The sequence below is a fragment of the Eptatretus burgeri genome, chromosome 3 (assembly GCF_056783735.1).
Source record: "Eptatretus burgeri isolate ZD-2024b chromosome 3, Ebu_testis_v1, whole genome shotgun sequence".
NCBI lineage: Eukaryota > Metazoa > Chordata > Myxini > Myxiniformes > Myxinidae > Eptatretus > Eptatretus burgeri.
The window spans coordinates 60525738-60544249 of NC_140963.1; the positions used below are offsets into that span (position 1 = coordinate 60525738).

At 43.0% G+C, this 18512-nt stretch overlaps 1 protein-coding gene across 4 annotated transcripts in view; it reads right to left on the reverse strand.

The window, feature by feature from the left end:
• LOC147030014 (bile acid receptor-like) overlaps positions 1–18512 on the reverse strand; it is a 90720-nt gene that overhangs the window by 30144 nt on the left and 42064 nt on the right. For all 4 annotated transcript variants that reach the window (XM_085873653.1, XM_085873652.1, XM_085873651.1 and 1 more), the window contains exon 3: positions 2732–3034. In XM_085873653.1, coding sequence (XP_085729779.1) covers positions 2732–3034 — 303 coding nt within the window. The remainder of the gene's footprint in view (positions 1–2731; positions 3035–18512) is intronic.

Sequence of the window (18512 nt, forward strand, 5' to 3'; positions counted from 1 at the left end):
CTGTTGTGGAGGCCAGCTTGGATATTGGATTGTTTAACCCAGCAGAAAAGGTCGTCACAGATTGTTAGTCCAAGAAGCTACAAAAACCAGACCTCCACCAGAGGTCCAAGTCCAAAGAGCTACCACAGGTTCAGAGACAGTAGAGAGTATATTGATGAAAATAAATGATGGAGTCTGCTGCATCACTTGAGAGAAAGGCTTTTGTGAAGGTATACAATGTTTGGAGATGATGAAGTGAACTGGTAGGTAAGGTCGTGGTGGTTGGATCGGAGATCTCACTGTTCGATCATCAGATAGATATGGTTGGAGTACAACGAGATTGAAGGGAGGAGTGGGAGTGATGGGTGAAGGCACAAGGTAGGACAGAGACGGAGTGGGATGGGAAGCAGAAAAATATTCGAGAATACAAAATATTAGAGAAGGATATGGAGAGATGGTAGAAAGCAAGAGTGAAGGCAATTGTGAGGATAAGGGGGAACAGGACATGAGATAGTGAAAGGAAAAATGCTTGGCCAAATGCAACCTCAGGGTGAGGCTTCATATGCAGATTATTACTGCAGGGTCAGAGCAGGATCAGGCAGCTGGAAGAGTGCTGGACCACTCACTCTGTCCAAGAAAGGTGGGAGAGGCTGTTCAAGTGGGTGTTGAGCAGAGAGAGAAAGACCCTGAAAAAGGAAAGGCAGAGGGAGGCTGTGCAAGCTTTAACAAAAAGTACGAGAAGAAGGGGTGGTAGAAGTCTAAAAAAAAGAGGTGCAGCTGAAGGAGAGGTGGAACCTTGAAAGGAAGATATTAAGGTGAGAGGGAACTTTGACAGAAAGGAGACAATGCATCCATGTACCGATGCAACAGAGACAGCAAAGCTGCACCACAAACACCAATGAGAAAAAAAAATGATGAGAACCATAACCCTGACTGATCACACACACCTGGGCCAGAAGGAAGAGGGCAGGAAGGACCCTAGCATAGTGTCTAAAATAAAGTTAGTCTACTGTTTATCTTGGGGGATTTGGAACACATCAGGGTTGAAAACCCAGCATCACTACAACAACACACTACCAAGAGACATGATAACTACCAGCACATGACTTCGCTCATTACCACAATACACCACAAAACATACATCATAGAACTCCAACATAAAGTTTATGTTCATAGGCCAACCTTGAGTTTCGCTAAGAACTGCAGGATATCTCAGAGGTAGCGTACTCACTTTTGAGCTGTCTATTCTGGGTTTGATTGTCAACTCGACTCGAAACTGTCCGACTGGTGCTTTTCAGGCAGGATGTTTAATCAATGAGTGTGTCATCTGTTCGATGGAGTGTTAAACTGGGAAACCATTTGCCAGCATTGGTTGCTTGGCGACGTTTAACATCCCACTGTGTGTACCGCAGAGCAGGAAGTTGTAGCTCGCATCATAGCCAAGTTCCATATTCTTGATCTAAACAGATTCATTCTAATGTCAGGTCTGTCCAGCTGATTTGTGAAAAGTTGTGTCAATCCTCCATGCTCAATGAGCCACCAACCCCAAACAAGTGAGACATGGCACATGATGATGGTGACACCATGAATTATTTTTCCTCTCACATGATCAGCAGATGACTCAAATCAGTCATTAAATTGATGGCTACAGTCAGGTTGGAAATTCATCCCAGACTAGACACGTCAAAGGTGAGTGTGCTACCTGAGAGCTATCCTATCAGCCCTCAATAAAATCAAGGTCAGTCTGCAAATGGAATTTGCTTCTTTGCCAGCAGAAAGTTCAATGATTGAATGACTAAGTTCTGGTCATTTACAGTTGTTATACCATTTATCGATGGAGATTCGTGGCAGAAACAAAGTCAATCTTTCGTTGCGATTTGTATTGATCACGTCTGATGTGGATTACATTATTTTCACTCAATGTTTTGTGCATTCCATCCAGTGAAAAAAATTCCTATTGCCCACAATTGTTTAATACTTTTGGGCATCTGATTTTTGGTTGTTTCATGTTGCTGTTAGATTCAAACATGTCATTCCAGATTTAACAAGTTAAAAAAAAAAGACATAAAATGTCATCACCCCCATCATTTTAGTAATTTGCTGTGTGGAGTTAAAGGGATTGCCCATATTTATATACAACTAACATGGCGACCAGTCTACCAGTCAGCCATCTTTGAACAGATCGCAAAATAAAGTGAGTTGCACATGTATAACATCATGTGTTTGTGCTTTTGCCAAGTTTGAACAAAATTGGACCATGCATGTCTGAGAAATGGTTGGGGACACATTTAAATAACAAAATGGCCACCAGTCGGCCATCTTGGATCTGGTGTCGAAAATAAAAAAAACAACGTGCTTATGTAAGCCATCATTTAATATGTGTGTGTGCCAAGTTTGAACAACATCGGTAAATGCGTGTCCGAGAAATGGATGATGACGTGTTCGACACCGGGGGGGGGGGGGGGGGTTGCAACTAAAATGGCCACCAGGTGGCCATCTTGGATCTGAAGTTGAAAAAAAATGACGTGCTTATGTATACCATCATGTGTTGTCTTTTTGCCAAGTACGTATAAAATCGGTCCATACATGTCTAAGATATGGTTGTGGACGGACACACGCACGCATGCACATGAAAATCGAGACCAAATTCATAAGCCCCCCCCCCCCGTTTTGGACTAAGTCCAACGGGGGCTAAAAAATCTAATCTGCAGCAACATATACAACAGCACTGTACATGAAATAACAGCGGTACCCTTGCAGCCCTCGCAGGTAAGTGCGTTGTAGTGATAGCCCGATGCCTTGTCTCCACACACTAAACACAGGTCTTCAGCTGTCCGTCCTGTTCGCCACCCGGTAGATCCCGCTCCAGAGTGACCACTAGTGGCTCTGTCTGCTCGACACCGACTTCCCATACGTGGGATAATGGACGGCAAAGGCACGTGCGTGGGGAGAGGGGTCGATGTGGCTTGGAAACAGGTTTGCAGGCTGTCCATTTGACAACGGCCATAATAACTAGTGTAAGCCTCAGCCTGAGTTAGGTCTTCAATAAAAGGGTCTGCAAAAGGTGAGGGAAGGAAAAAAATATAAACAAACCAATTAATAAAATTTCAATATGAGGAAAACCATACACATGGATAACCATGCAGTATATATGGACCACCCTGCATACCTCGTGCAGGCTGTGGATATGAGATGTCAATGTACTTTTACATGAGTACAATAGGATAGTGTCGTGGTAGCGTAATTACCTTTGAGCAGTCTGGTCTGGGTTTCATTCCAAACTAAACTATAACCTGTCGGATTGGTGCCTAATTAGGCAGGGTGTTGCATCACAAAGAGTAACATTCAGCTGGGGACACGTTTGCTAATATTGACGACCTATGGACTTCACCGACCCCAAAGTGTCATTCAATTAAGAGTAGGTACATTATCACCAGCACCCTGAACAAATTCCAAACTCAAACTCTTACCAGTTGCATCTCAATATCAGACGGAAATATATAATTTAAAATATATATTCCCTATCTTCATTGTTATACTACATCATAACTATGAAGATTCATGTCGATTGACAAAGTGGTTTTCGAGAAAAAAATATTTAAATATATCTCTATATATATATATATATATATATATATATATATATATATATATATATATATATATATATATATATATATATATCTCTCTCTCTCTCTCTCTCTCTCTCTCTCTCTCTCTCTCTCTCTCTCTCTCTCTCTCTCTCTCTCTCTCTCTCTCTCTCTCTCTCTCTCTCTCTCTCTCTCTCTCTCTCTCTCGCTTCCAGACCATGTGACCTATGAATTATTCATGAACACCCCTGGTATTCTCAATAATTGGGGAACATGCATGTGAAGTTTCCCCCCGATCTGTCCAGCAATTCTGGAGAAGAATATTTTTAAAGTTTTTCGGGTAAATCCAATATGGCTGCCAAACCCCATGACTTATGACGTCATACGTGGGAACGTTTTGTTCCCCGTAGATAGGCGGTTATTGCTTTAAAAGTTTGCCTCAAACTGTTTCGCCGTTTCAGAGAAGATTTTTGAAAGTTTTTTTTTTTTTTAATATGGCTGCTGAACCACGTGACCCATGACAGCATCAATTTTTTTCTGTTGACCAACTTATCCCTTGATGACCCTCAAAAATTTTCATACTGATCAGATGTAGCGTTCTACGTATACAGTTATCACGTCATAATGAAGGCACATGTGACATCATACAAAAATCACACTTATTCACCATGAGAAGTACTTGCCATGTGCCAAGTTTCAATTTTCTCTTTGATGTGGTTTCAGAGATACAGAAGTCCAAAGTTTTTCATTTTTTCCAACATGGCTGCCACATCTTACAATAATTCATGAGCTATGACATCATAATTATCATTAAAACATTCTACATGTATAGTCACTCCGATGTTGAAAATTTTGTCTCAATCAAACAAGCGGTTGCAGAGAAAAACCGTACACACGTTCAGTGCAGACAGACAGACAGACAGACAGACAGACAGACAGACAGACAGACAGACAGACAGACGACGACGACGACGACGACGACGACGACGACGACGACGACGACGACGACGAAGAAGAAGAAGAAGAAGAAGAAGAAGAAGAAGAAGAAGAAGAAGAAGAAGAAGAAGAAGAAGAAGAAGAAGAAGAAGAAGAAGAAGAAGAAGAAGAAGAAGAAGAAGAAGAAGAAGCTTTTAAAGGCCATTTCCCCGGTAAAGCGGGGGTTAGCCTTGCGGGCCCCATGACGATCTTCTCCACTTTACCCTATTTTCTGCATCTCCCCTTCTTAATCCCCTTGCCCACATTTCCTCTTCCACCACATTTAGCCAAGTTTTTCTCGGTCTTCCCCGTCCTCCACTTCCTACTGCACTCATTTCCAACACTCCTCTCACCCAGTCACTTTCATCCTTCCTCAACACATGACCCAACCATCTCAACCTGTTTCTCTTCACAACCTCCATCACAGACTCTATTCCCATCATCTTCCGCAAGTCATCATTTGTCTTCCTCTCTCTCAACGATACTCCACACATCCAACGAACCATTCACATTTCCACCCTTTCCAGCCTTTGTTGCTGCTCCATGTTCAGTACCCATGTCTCACTACCATGAATCATCGTACTCCTCACACATGTAGCATACATCTTTCCCTTCAGCTTCAACGACACTCCCCTCTTCCCAGCACGCCACTCAGTTCCCGAAACTTCTTCCATGCACATCTCACTCTAGCAACCGTCGAAGAGTCTGATCCACCTTCTCCATTCAGCATGTCTCCGAGATAGCAAAATGTTTTCACCCCTTCCAACTTCACACCATCTCCAAGATCCAACTCAACAATTCCTTCATCTGCTGCTCCCTCGATGCACACCTTACACTTGAATGTAGCTGCCTCACTGGTTAATGACCCTCTCACCCCACTACATTTTCGATGAACCCATTCAGCACACATTGTACACTGAATGGAGTTCACTCCGACACCCTTCCTGCACACAGCACACGGCCACTTCCCAGTCCTTTCCACCTCACCACATGCTTTACCACTTGCCATCACCTTCGTCTTTCCGATATTCACCTTCAAACCTTTTGCCTCCATACATTCCTTCCACTTGTTCATCTTCTCCTTCAGTCCATCCATACTCTCTGCAATCAACACCAGATCATCTGCATACAGCAGCTCTCACGGTAAACCCTCCTTTACCCTCCGAGCCAGCACCTCCATCACAACTACAAATAGAAGTGGACTTAGTACCGACCCCTGGTGCACTCCTACCCTCACCTCAAACTCACCACTGTTCCCATCCTTCGTCCTTACAGCTGTGCGTGCTCTCTCGTACATGGCCATCACTACTCTGATCAACCATTCCTCCACTCCTAACTTCCTCAATGCCCATGTCATAACTTCACGTGGAACCCTATCAAATCCTTTCTCCAGATCAACAAACCCCAAAAACAACTTCTTCCTCTTCTCCATGTACTTCTCCTGCAACTGCCTTACAATAAAAATTGCATCTGTCGTTCCTCTTCCTGGCATAAATCCAAACTGCATTTCGTCAATCTTAACCTTCCCAGGTCGAAAAACCAGTTAAAACCAGTACACATTTTCAACTGGTCTCTATTGGTTCTAATTGGTCTTTAACTGGTCTCTATTGGTTTCAACTGGTACCAGTTAAATTCAGTCAGAATTCCAATTTCCCAGTTGAAAAAACCAGTAGCTCATATTTGTACCAGTTAAAGTCTTACTGGTTCCAGTTGATACCAGTTGCAATGTACTGGTCCCAGTTGATACCAGTTGCAATGTACTGGTCTCCCAGTTGATACCAGTTACAATGTACTGGTCCCAGTTGATACCAGTTAGTTAAATACAATTGTATTTCAACTGGTAATATATCACTCTATTCCAATTTCCATATTAAAACCAGTAAGAAACCAACTGGCTTTACTGGTACCAGTTGGCTACTGGTTTTCAACTGGTACCAGTTGACCAGTAAGCTACTGGTCTTTACTGGTTTTTTGACCTGGGTTCTTCCTAATCCTCTTCTCCAACACCCTTTCCAATACCTTCATTCCATGCTCCAATAACTTTATTGCTCTATAGGAGCCACAGTCCAGAGGGTCACCTTTCCCCTTGTACAGAGGGACGAGGGTACTCAGTTCCCAATCCACTGGAATGCGGCCTTCTTTCACCACCAGATTACAGATCTCTGTCATTCTCTTCACACCCCAACTTCCCGCTGACAGGCAGACACAGACAGACCCAAATGCAATACCCTCCCGTCTGGCAAGGGAAACATCAACATAGTATGTAGGATCTGAACCTGGCATTTGAGCAAGAAGAATCACCTGGCATTTGAGTAAGGTTTTGATGGGAGCACCAATTGGCCAAATCCAATTTGTACAAAAAGTTTTATCAACCAGGAGAGTTGACAAAAGTATGCGAACCAATGTGGGAAGCAAAGTATGACAGTAGGGTGTTTCATATTGCAACTTTTTTTGCGCTAGTCAAACGCTTTTTTTTTGCGCTTTTTCCATAGTTCAAAAACATCAATGTTCACACTTCGCTTCATATAGTTATCTACATTTTCTGAAGAGTGGATTTCATGTATCCAGAATAATTCTGCCTGTGCCACTCAACCACTTGAAGCAAAGCTTGCCTTTGCTGTTCATCCCTCATTTTGTCTATAAAATCCGAAATCAACTTAATTCCACGCTCTGCCAGGTCATTAACTACGTGAACATTGTGCACATAGTTTGCGAATTTTTGGTAACCATCACTTTCTGGCCATGTGCTTGCAGGCTCACACATCCATTCTACATCTAGTACATCATATAGTTCAAGAAGATTGAATAACCGCCACGAGTCGTCATCTCTGAAACAGCTGAGACACAGGTCACTACTCTCATTCTCATCCACGGCTGGAAATTTTGGCTTTCCTGAGCTGAGTTGATCATGAGGTAGTCTAGGTGTCTGATGCAACAGTTTTGCCATCGTTTCTCGCTCATCTGTGGGCACGTTGGAATCGGCAAGAGCGAAAATTACCAATTGCGGTGTCAAATACCATAGGTGTCGATCACTCCTTCATATATACGCGAAAATGAAGATAACTACATGAAGCGAAGTGTGAACATTGATGTTTTTGAACTATGGAAATTTTAATTTGAAATGTCGCTACAGCCATATATGCCATGCCATGGCCAATATTATTGATTATCGAGGCTGATAGGCACGCATACATGAATTCATATTAGAACATTCATTATGGCATTAGTATACTAGTAATTCGTGTATATACTGTACATGTTAAATAAATACATGTTTCACCTTCGAATATTTAATTGTTATTTTCTGATATCAATGAGGGCGAGAATATTCAAAATTCTTCCTCGGACTTGCAAGAACTACTTCTTAACGCGAGAGCATGACCCCCGCAGACATCTCTGTGACAGATATACTGCATTTTAGAGCATAAAAACGAATTCAGCACACCCAAAAACCTATAACTAGACATATTAGAACCCACATCGGAGGGAACAACTTTCCAGTGGCCAAAAATCGGCCATCTTGGACGCCATTTTGGAATTTTCCGCCATATTGGATGCCGAATGTCTCATCCCCGACTGCTAGCAGACATAGCAATCATAATCATCTACAAACATACACATATCAAGTAACATTAACGTATTTTAGCAGGTGTAGGAGTTGATTTCTGTGTCAAAACGTGAAAAAGGGCCGCCATTTTGGAAAAAATGGCCACCGGCGGCCATTTTTGGAGGAAAATTCTTTAAAAAAAATAATAAATCGGTGAGTGAGGTTTTTATCCATATTGGAAAGCTACGACGGGTAGCCAACTTGACGAGCGCAAAAAAGTTGCAATATGAAACACCCTAGTATGACAGTTATCAAATGTTTGTCAAGGCTTTCAGTTGATAAAATCAATCATTTGAATGGTCTGTCAATGCAGATCAACAAAAGCCTTGACAAGGTGTACTACAACTCCAATGCAATTGCTACCTTGCTGCCGCATCTGCTCACTAGATTGTTTAGCAAATATTCTTTCTTTCGACGAGTATCTGGTGAACCCTTCTACCGCAAAATAATGCATCAAGGTTACCTTTGGTAGCGTTTGACAAACCAGCTTTGGCTCATGTTGCATATGGCAGTGCCCTGTGAAGAGTCTTTGGAAAACGACTTCATCTTACTCTCTGTTCTCTACCCTTCCACTGGTTTGCATTTAAAGATGCCGCTTTATTGCCTTCGCATTCTGTGAAAGGTTATGTTTTGGTCGGCGTGTATTTATTTATTTATTTATTTATTACCTTCGCATTCTGCGAAAGGTTATGTTTTGGTCGGCGTGTATTTATTTATTTATTTATTTATTTATTTATTTATTTCTTTATTTATTTGTAATCTTGTGATTCGTATAACTCAAAAAGTATTAAACCGAATTGCATGAAATTTGGGGGGATGATTGGTTATTAGCCAGGAAGCATTCGATTAGATTTTGGGATCGTTCGGGTCAAAGGTCAAGGTCACGAAAAGGTCAAAATCGTCTTTTTACGATAACACGGTCAATTTTTATTCAATTTGCATGCAACTAACGCCAAAATGTTCAGAATTCAACGCCTCATCTTGTGATATGCAATATGACACAATGACGTCCATACTCTTGTTACCGGTTAGGGGTCAAAGGTCATGGGAGGTCACGACCTTGAAAAATATGCGGTTTTTGTCATAACGCGGTCAATTCTTGTCCGCTTTACATGAACCCAGCACCAAAATGTTCAGAATTTAATGCCCAATCTTGTGACACAATGACGTCATAACACATGTCACCGGTTGGGGTAAAATGTCGGGGGGGGGGGTCACGCCCTTGAAAAATATGTGGTTTTCGGCATAACTCAGTCAATTCTTATTTGATTTGCATGAAACCAGCATCAAACGAGATTACCTTCTCTTGTTGAAACGTTGTATTCACCGAGCTTGCGAGTGAAGACTCGCCAAAACGACGTGAGTTGATTGTTGTTTAATCCGTAGCCCCCGAAAGTCAGGGGGGGGTCATGACATTATAGATATGTGGTTTGTGTCATAAGACCATTCATATGAAACCAGTTCCCCACACTCATACCAAGAACAAAAAAAGTAGTGGCGGCGAAGGTATGCGCTCTATGAGTGCCCATTCTAGTTTTTTTGTATACATTGTCGAGGCTCGTATGAGAGCTAACACACAATGCACAGCAGGGGGGGGGGGCATGAGACAAGAGGGGCGGGAGAGGGAAGGACAAAACAGTGGAGAACAGAGACATTAGGAGATCTGTGGAAGGGAGAGGGATGGGGTGGGGAACATGAGGTATATAAGATGGACATTACAGGGACTTTCAGGAAGGAAAGCAGGGAATTTTAAGGAGGTGGGTTTGGGGTGGATTAACGGGGATATGAAAAGATCGAGGATTTGGATTGGGGGAGATAAGAGGGCTTGGTGAACAGCAGTTTTGAAGGCCTGGAGGGAAGAATGGGATTGAAGAGAGTGTGGGAGTTTGTGCCAAAGGTGTGAAAAAAAAGAGGAATGAAAGAATGAAGATGAGCAGTGATTCGTGATTTTGGTAGTTTTACCAGAAGGGGGTTGTTGTCGGACCTTGAGCACCCTTTGGAAATATGGTGGGGGGGGGACGAGACCGAAAGGAGACTATAAAAGGCAGAAAGACCACCGACCTGCCTGCAGTGAGAGAGAGTGAGAGGCCCAAAGACAGCCTCATCGTTGGAGATACCAATGATTCTATATGCCTTGGTTTCCGCAGCGTGAAGCCGAGAAAGGTGGGAGGCAGGAGCACCAGTCCAGAGGGGAGAGCAGTACTCCATCAGGCTGCGGACAAAAGCTTTGTATGTGGTCAAGAGCTCAGGTGGGCGGAGGAAGGACTTTGCACGAGGGAGGATTCCCAGTCGGCGACTGGCTTTGGAGGCCAGCTTGGAAGAGTGGCTTTCCCAGGAAAGATCATGGCAGATCATGAGACCCAGAAACTTAAATGAAAGGACTTCTTCCAGAGGATTGCTGAGAAAGTCGATTGGGGGGGGAGGGGTTCTAAGCAGTCCTTTTGGAGAGACATAGTGAGATTTGTCAGGATTGAAAGACATGTTCCACGTGTTGGTCCAGTGATTTTATCCTGGACTGCAGAGAGTGAGGAAGCTGCTGCTTGCTGATCTGAGGGATGGCAGATGGTACGGCAGAGGGTGGAGTCATCAGAAAAGAGAAAAAGAGGATTTTCCAGAGAGTCGGAGAGATCATTGATGAAAACCAGAAAAAAAAAAACAGGGCCCAGAACGCTACCTTGAGGAACTCCAGCCTGGACAGGAAGAGGGGATGAGAGAACTCCATTAAGGGCCACACGTTGACTGCAACAGGAGAGGAAGTCTGCGAGCCATGAGTGGAGGTGGCCTTGGATACCATCGGAAGAGAGTTTGGTGAGCAGTGCAGGGTGCCAGACCGTGTCAAAAACACGCGATATGTCCAGGTATATGGCTCTGATTTCATGTCTGGCATTGAGTACCTCCATCCATTGTTCGGAGACTTTTCATACTTTTCATATTTACAGGCATGTTATGAATCTCCAATAATCTAAGATTTTATGAGCCAAACACATAATTATGGTGACCAAGTGATCTCTTTCTTCACATGAAAAGACAAGAACAGCACTCGGGAGAGGGAATACCTCTGCCAAGGTGAACAGTTTATATTTTGTCTCTCATTGATCGGCCAATCTGGATCCAGACATTATCCAAAATCGAATCGGCTTGTTCTTGTCACATAACCAATCTATCCACATAGTTTTGTCATAACTCATCCACAGCCTTTTCAAATATTGTGCTATAGTTGGGCTCAAAACGCTGAATCAGTGGGAAATGGTGTCCACTTTTTTTGAAGACGGACTCTATGGTAAAATTTGATGCTGAGTACTATGGTGCTGACCGATTTTTTTTAAAAAGGTGCCCAAGGTACCCATTTTGGGCCTTAATGGTGCCCAAAACCAGTTTTTTGGGCATTTTGGCAAAGTTTATGTACAGGACAATAGTTTTTTCTTCATAAAAATGTTGATTTAGACCTATGATATATGTGTTATGAATTTAAACTCATGAAATATCCCAGGGCCCGTTAATTAGCAAAAAAAAAGGGCCCATTATGTGTAAATAGGCATGGGTGCAGGTGTTTATCCAATTTAATAGCCTTATAAAGACAAAATTGGGCCATATCTGTTACCCGGTGTACATGAAGTGGGCCTTGCTTGAAAAATACATATGCATATTGTGGGCCAGGTGTCCATATTGGGCAACATGGGGCCCATGTTAATAAAAATTGGCTTATAATTTCAGTTATGATCTTCAAAGTGAGCCAGATTACCAATCAATTACATCCATTAACCCACTGTAAACAGGTGTTGTAATATTCTGTCCACTGTGCACGCAGGATGGGCCAACGTGGCCCAAAGTGCCACCAAAAGGCCTAAAATGGGCACATGATAAAAATGCAAGTAATCAATTGTTTTTCCCGAAACAAAGATTGAATTATTGGTTTTGAGGAGTGCTGATTTCATTGAAATTGATCTCAAACTAAGGAATGGGTTATTTAGAAACAGAACTTTCATTTTGATTTACAGTACATTAAATCCACTGCAAGTGATTAATCATCCTGACATGAGAGTCTTGCCCGCTCTACCTGGAGGAATGGCAACATGGATCGATTCCCTGTTCGAAATGTTGGAGCTTCTGCTTAATGCTATCCATTTTCAAAGGATAGGAAACTGGGAAGGTTTTCTTGAAATTATTGATCTCTTTCTACCGTGGTGTTTCGGACTAAACCGCCAGAATTATGCAAGAAGTATGAGCTATTTCTATGTCGACATGCAGAACCTGAAGGAGAGGAATCCCAATGCGTACGCATACTTGTCTAGCGGGAGCTTCACTGGATCCTTGTCTGGCAGAAAGCACACGAAAATCCCGATGGATCAAATAATAGAGGTGACAATAAACAGACTATCAAAGAACACGGGAGGACTGTCCGGAAAGACTGAAAATGTTGGCGCTAGTGAGCGTTGAATGTGAATCAATCACTGCTTGACAGCCCTGCAACACCATCTAGATACCAAGCTTGGAAGGCATGCTTCGTATTGCCATGAAGAGTTTGGAAACAAGAGAAAGGAAAGGGATGACAACAATGTATCAAGAGTTGTTGATGGTCTGAATACATGGGTTCCGATTTTGTGGGATCCTTCTCAACCTCTTGTGCATCTCAGTACTGGTGAAGTAGCGCCGGATTCAATGTTGAGAAACGTCTCATCCACGAAAGAACGTGGACAAGAAGCCAAAAGAGAATTCCTTGAACGTTTCTCAAAGAGTAAGCAAGATTATACCTCTACAAGAACAAAAACAGAATCACCTGCCAGGGAGAAGTCTGATTTCACGACACAAGACACAAGCTCTACGCCTGAAAAGGGACGATCGAAATACACTGACCCCATTAAACGGCAAGAAGTGATATCTTTCGATAAACTGAAACGCAAAATTCCGAAAGTGTCAGTTGCTGAGGACTAAGGAAAGTCTTTTGCTGCCAAATTGACAGAATATGATAGAAAGCAGCTCAATCTGAGGTCAATAATGGACTGGCCCATTACCAGTAAACCCTGGGCTATTTGCAATGAGCAAGGTACCAGTAGAGCTTCTTTGAAATCCCTCTTCCGAAACAACTTGCAAAAACTATCACCACAACCGGCGATGTTCAAGCCTCCAGAGGATATAGAATGTTGTGTCGTCGACGCAATGAGAGTTGTTCGGATAATCCCCATCAAAGACTAGAATCACAAACTTTCTTTTCATGGGCAGTTCGCATAGTAAACTACCTGAAGTCTCTTCCAGGGAATACTTTGCATCTGGTGTTTGACGACGACAGAGCAGTTCCAGGTCAGACTTACCTTTCTAAAGGTCGTCCAAACAAAGGCAGAGAAAGAAGAATATCTGATCTGAGTCAACAGCTTCCAAAAATTATTGGAATGGCTTCCTCACCAATGATAGGAACAAACTTCAGCTGTCCAATCTTCTCGCAGATTTCATCATGTCAGGGAAATCCAGTATCCAGAAGGATACATTTGTCACGAAAGGTGAACAGTGTCTCTTTTTGGCAAGCGATTCGTCTAGCCCTTCAACGCAAATTGAAGAACTGAGATCTTCCCATAGAGAGGCTGATCCCCGAATCGCACACCACGCCGTCTTTGCAGAAAAAAAGCACAGAGAAACTTGTGTAGTTGCAGATGACACGAATGTGTATGTTCTGTTGTTGTTCTGTGCTGAACAGTGTGAAGGCAATGTCTATTTTCAGAAAGGTACGTCGTAGTCTCGGGAAGGAATAACATATCACAATATCAAGAGCCTCGCGTCACATCTAGGCCAGGACGTTTGTGGAGCTCTTCCGGCTTTTCATGCCTTGACAGGGAGCGACTATACCCAGCCATTCTACGGGCATTCAAAGTTCAAAAGCTTTGAAAAAATGAGACAGAATCCTGAATCAATCAGGCTCTTAAGCAGCCTTTCAACACAGACTGCTGATGTTGATCAAGTTGCCGACTTTGTGCTGCACACCATATACAATCGACCCAAGAAGGAGCGGACCCCTGGGGAAAGCAAGTATTCGATGTTGATTTCTGGAAAGGGACACATCAGAAAATTCACTTCATCAAAAAGACTGCCTCCAGATTCGAATTCCTTGGGATTTCACATCAAACGTGACAACTTCGTTATCTACGGGATGGTGAATTGCCTCACTGGCTCATTTAAGCAACCAGATCCCCTTAACTATGGCTGGAAATTCCAAGATGGTGTCCTTGTTCCTATCTGGTACGAAGGGGATAGTGTGCCACAAACAGACCAGCTGCAAAATAAGCCTGCGCCACAAGTACTCAACTTCACAAATGAACACTGTAACAAAGAGACAACCTACAGCCCTGTGAAAATGAAGTCCACGAGGAAGGAGACATCGCAACAGATGAAGAATCAGATGTCGTAGAAAGTGACTGCAGCTCTGAAGACGAAGATGAATTCCCTGAATGAGGATTTCTTCAGTTCACTTCCTCGATAGACAAAAGATACACAAGGTAATTTAAAAAATGATAAAGAAGTTTTAAGAGTAAATTGTCCATTAATTCATTATGACATTTTTTCTTTATTGCTATGTTTCAAATTTTTCTCGACCTTTTTATTCATATATGTTAATTCTTGATTTTCATTGTTATTTTGAGCCAGCAGACAGCGCAGTGCATACTGGATTACAGCCAACATGAGCAATTGATCTGGACAAACTTCGACACGACTCCTTATAATGCGCCTGATTAACGAACGTAGTTGACAAATATGTGCCTCGAAGACTTTAAACCCAAATGGTATGAAAATTATATAACGAGAGAGGCCTGGTTACAATGGCTGTTTGCTTGCTCTTTTCGCAACTTACCCACGTAATGTGACAAATGAGGTGACGTAATTACAATGAGTGTTCGTAAATGTATTATACTGCTGAAAAAGTTCATTGACATTTCTCATTGTAGAGTTAAAAGAATAGGACCTCAATATGAGCTTGCAAATATATATTTTTTTATCTCTCCAATTTCAGCCCATGCTGTTGATGATAATGGTGAACTGTTGTTACAATATAATTGTGCTCTGGTGAAAAAAAGAGCCTCACATGAGACGATTAGATTTAACGCAAGTAGTTTAGGTAATTATATATTCAATGTTACAGTTGATTTAATGTAAGAAAGACATTGACATTATATGTACTATAAATCAAAATGAAAGTTCTGTTTCTAAATAACCCATTCTTTAGTTTGAGATCAATTCCAATGAAATCAGCACCCCTCAAAGCTTATAATTCAATCTTTGTTTCGGGAAAAACAGTTGATTACTTGCATTTTTATCATGTGCCCATTTTAGGCCTTTTGGTGGCACTTCGGGCCACGTTGGGCCCATCCTGCGTGCCCAGTGGACAGAATATTACAACGCCTGTTTACAGTGGGTTAATGGATGTAATTGATTGGTAATCTGGCTCACTTTGAAGATCATAACTGGAATTATAAGCCAATTTTTATTAACATGGGCCCCATGTTGCCCAATATGGGCACCTGGCCCACAATATGCATATTGTTACGGTTGTGGAAATTCACAGATCACCATTCAGGTTCCCCGAAGATCAGTTATGTCGATAAGTGTATGTTCCAGGTTAGATTTCCCCACCAATATATAACGGGATTATCCGTGTGCTGGGCTGTGCATCTTTGAGGTAGTGTTATTCTTTTCTATCTTTATTTTAACAATAACAACAGCAACAACAACAATAAAGAACAACTCAACAACCATGCCACCTCCACCACAACAACAGCATCTCAACAACCTCGTCAATCTCCACAACACAGCGACCCTCCTCTACAAACAAAACACCACTCCCAGAAAGCCACCCGAAGAAGGAAACAGAAATGACGGTTGGGGCGGGTCCCTCAGAACGGGGTAAACACGGATGACGGTTATTACAGCAACAGCTAAAGAGCCAAGCCGATCACTCCTGGAATTTTCCCCCGTGCGCCGGGAAGGGAGGGGCGAACGCCCCCGTATGCGATAAAAAGCCTCGTTCGCTGGCCGAAAAGGCAGTTGAGTTGGGCTTGCAGTTGAGTTGGGCTTGCAGTTGAGTTGAGCCAGAGTTGAGTTGGGCTTGCAGTTGAGTTGGGCCAGAGTTGAGTTGAGCCAGAGTTGAGTTGGGCTGGGCCTTTGAAGAGAGTCTGGAGCCTGGAATCCAGAGTCAAGCAGTAGAGTTGAATCGGTGTGGAGAGCGCCAGAGTTGAGTTGGTGTGGGGAGCTCGGAGTCGGTGAGAGTTGGGAGTGGAGAGTCTCCCTAACGAGAGCTGGAGAGTTCGGAGTTCGGGCAGTTGGTTCACTGGGGGTTCGCCGGCACAACCGGGAGGCCTGAGTCAAGAGCCATTCACTCCTCCAACGCGTCGTCGGCTAAGCCAGGCCGCAGTGGAGGCCGGGCGACCAAGGGAGCCAGTCGGAGCTCGGGGATCCGGGCAAAGACACCGAGCGTCGCCAAACCAGGACCCAGTGAGTCACCACGGGGGTGGCCAGGTAGCCCGCTAGGTCTCTCGGAGCCCCTTCGGTTATCCCGGCTCATGAGCCCGGTTCTTTCTTTCTTCCTTGGGTTTTGCATGAAAGTCTGTGGTGCCTTGTCCGTAAGTAACAAACTGTTAAGTGCCTATACATTACATGATAGAAATTGGCTCTAGGCTTTTTGCTCGTGTCCTGTCTCCATCCCCCCCATTGACTGCTTACGTGCGGTGTACAATTAAATACACCCATTGTTTGAATGTTCACCTGCTCGTTGCGTCCCTTCCTACATTGACTGCCATAATTGCGTTCGGGATATTATCTGGCTAATTATAAGCCGATAAAACGTACATCTGGTCTGACGGGACTTGGCGATATAAAACCGCTCAGCAATCGCATACGAAACGAGCTGCTTAAGCGGCTCGTTTTCGTGCAGGTCCCATTGAGGTATAAACTCCCGGCATTTCTGTCCGCGCAAATAATTAGGTACATCGACAATTCGGCGATCGACCCTGTAGCGTGTGGACAGAAGAGTTGGCTGGTTTATGGTGTGTTAAAAACACCCGTAGCTGGGTTTCGGCATTGATCCGGAAGCTGCGACTAGATTGCCACGTTCGTTGGGTGCGCACGGCCGCAATTGGGCTAAAAGCGGTTGTCCGCACACCGGACGGGTAGAAATCAACAACAATATGTATTTTTCAAGCAAGGCCCACTTCATGTACACTGGGTAACAGATATGGCCCAATTTTTTCTTTATAAGGCTATTAAATTGGATAAACACCTGCACCCATGCCTATTTAGACATAATGGGCCAATGGGCCCTTTTTTTTGCCAATTAACGGGCCCTGGGCTATTTCATGAGTTTAAATTCATAACACACATAACACACATAACACACAAATCAACCTTTTTATGAAGACAAAACTATTGTCCTGCACATAAACTTGGCCAACATGCCCAAAAACCGGTTTTGGGCACCATTAAGGCCCAAAATGGGCACTTTGGGCACCTTTTTTAAAAAAAAATCGGTTGGCACCATATTACTCAGCGTCAAATTTTACCCTAGGATCCGTCTTCAAAAAAAAGTGGACACCATTTCCCACTGATTCAGCATTTTGAACCCAACTACTACATATCGTTTTGATGCATCAAAATTAAATTGATTCATCCTTCTCAAACACCCAACCAGTCCACCAAGTTCCATCTGAATCCGTCCATAACTTTTGGAGATATCGTGTTATCTGTTGATTTTAGCCCCATCACTCAATGGTGAAGAATCACTTTAAAAAAGTGGATACTGATGTTCACCAAAATTGAATAATTTCATCTTTGTCACACACCCAACCTATCCTGAGTTTCTCCTGAATCCATCCACATCTTCTTGATATATCGTGCTATTTATTATGTTTGGCCCTTTCAATGGTAAGGAATCACTTAAAACATAGGGCAATACCATTGGGTGCTCACCTGGTGGAGGATGGATAAGATAACGAGACAACTACTGGAAGGCATGGATGACCCACAAAATATATATTGGAGAAGAAAGTAAATACCCAGAGATTTTTTTTCATGCCATGAACAAACGTTGGTACACCACAGGTGATAAAGGTTGTGGTCAAGTTTCATCGAAATTATGAGTGTGATTTCAGAGAAGAAAGCAAATACATATTTTGGGGGGCAAACCCCATGTAGAATCCCTGAGACCCCAACTTTTTTTTTAATTTTGTGAACAAACTTTAGTACATCACGGGTGATGAAGGTGGTTGTTAAGTTTCATCTGAATTGTGTGCGTAGTTTCTGAGAAGAAAGCAAATACCTATTTTGGGGGGCAACCCCCATAGGCCTCATTAGGGCCAGATTTTTTTTATGCCATGATTAAAGTT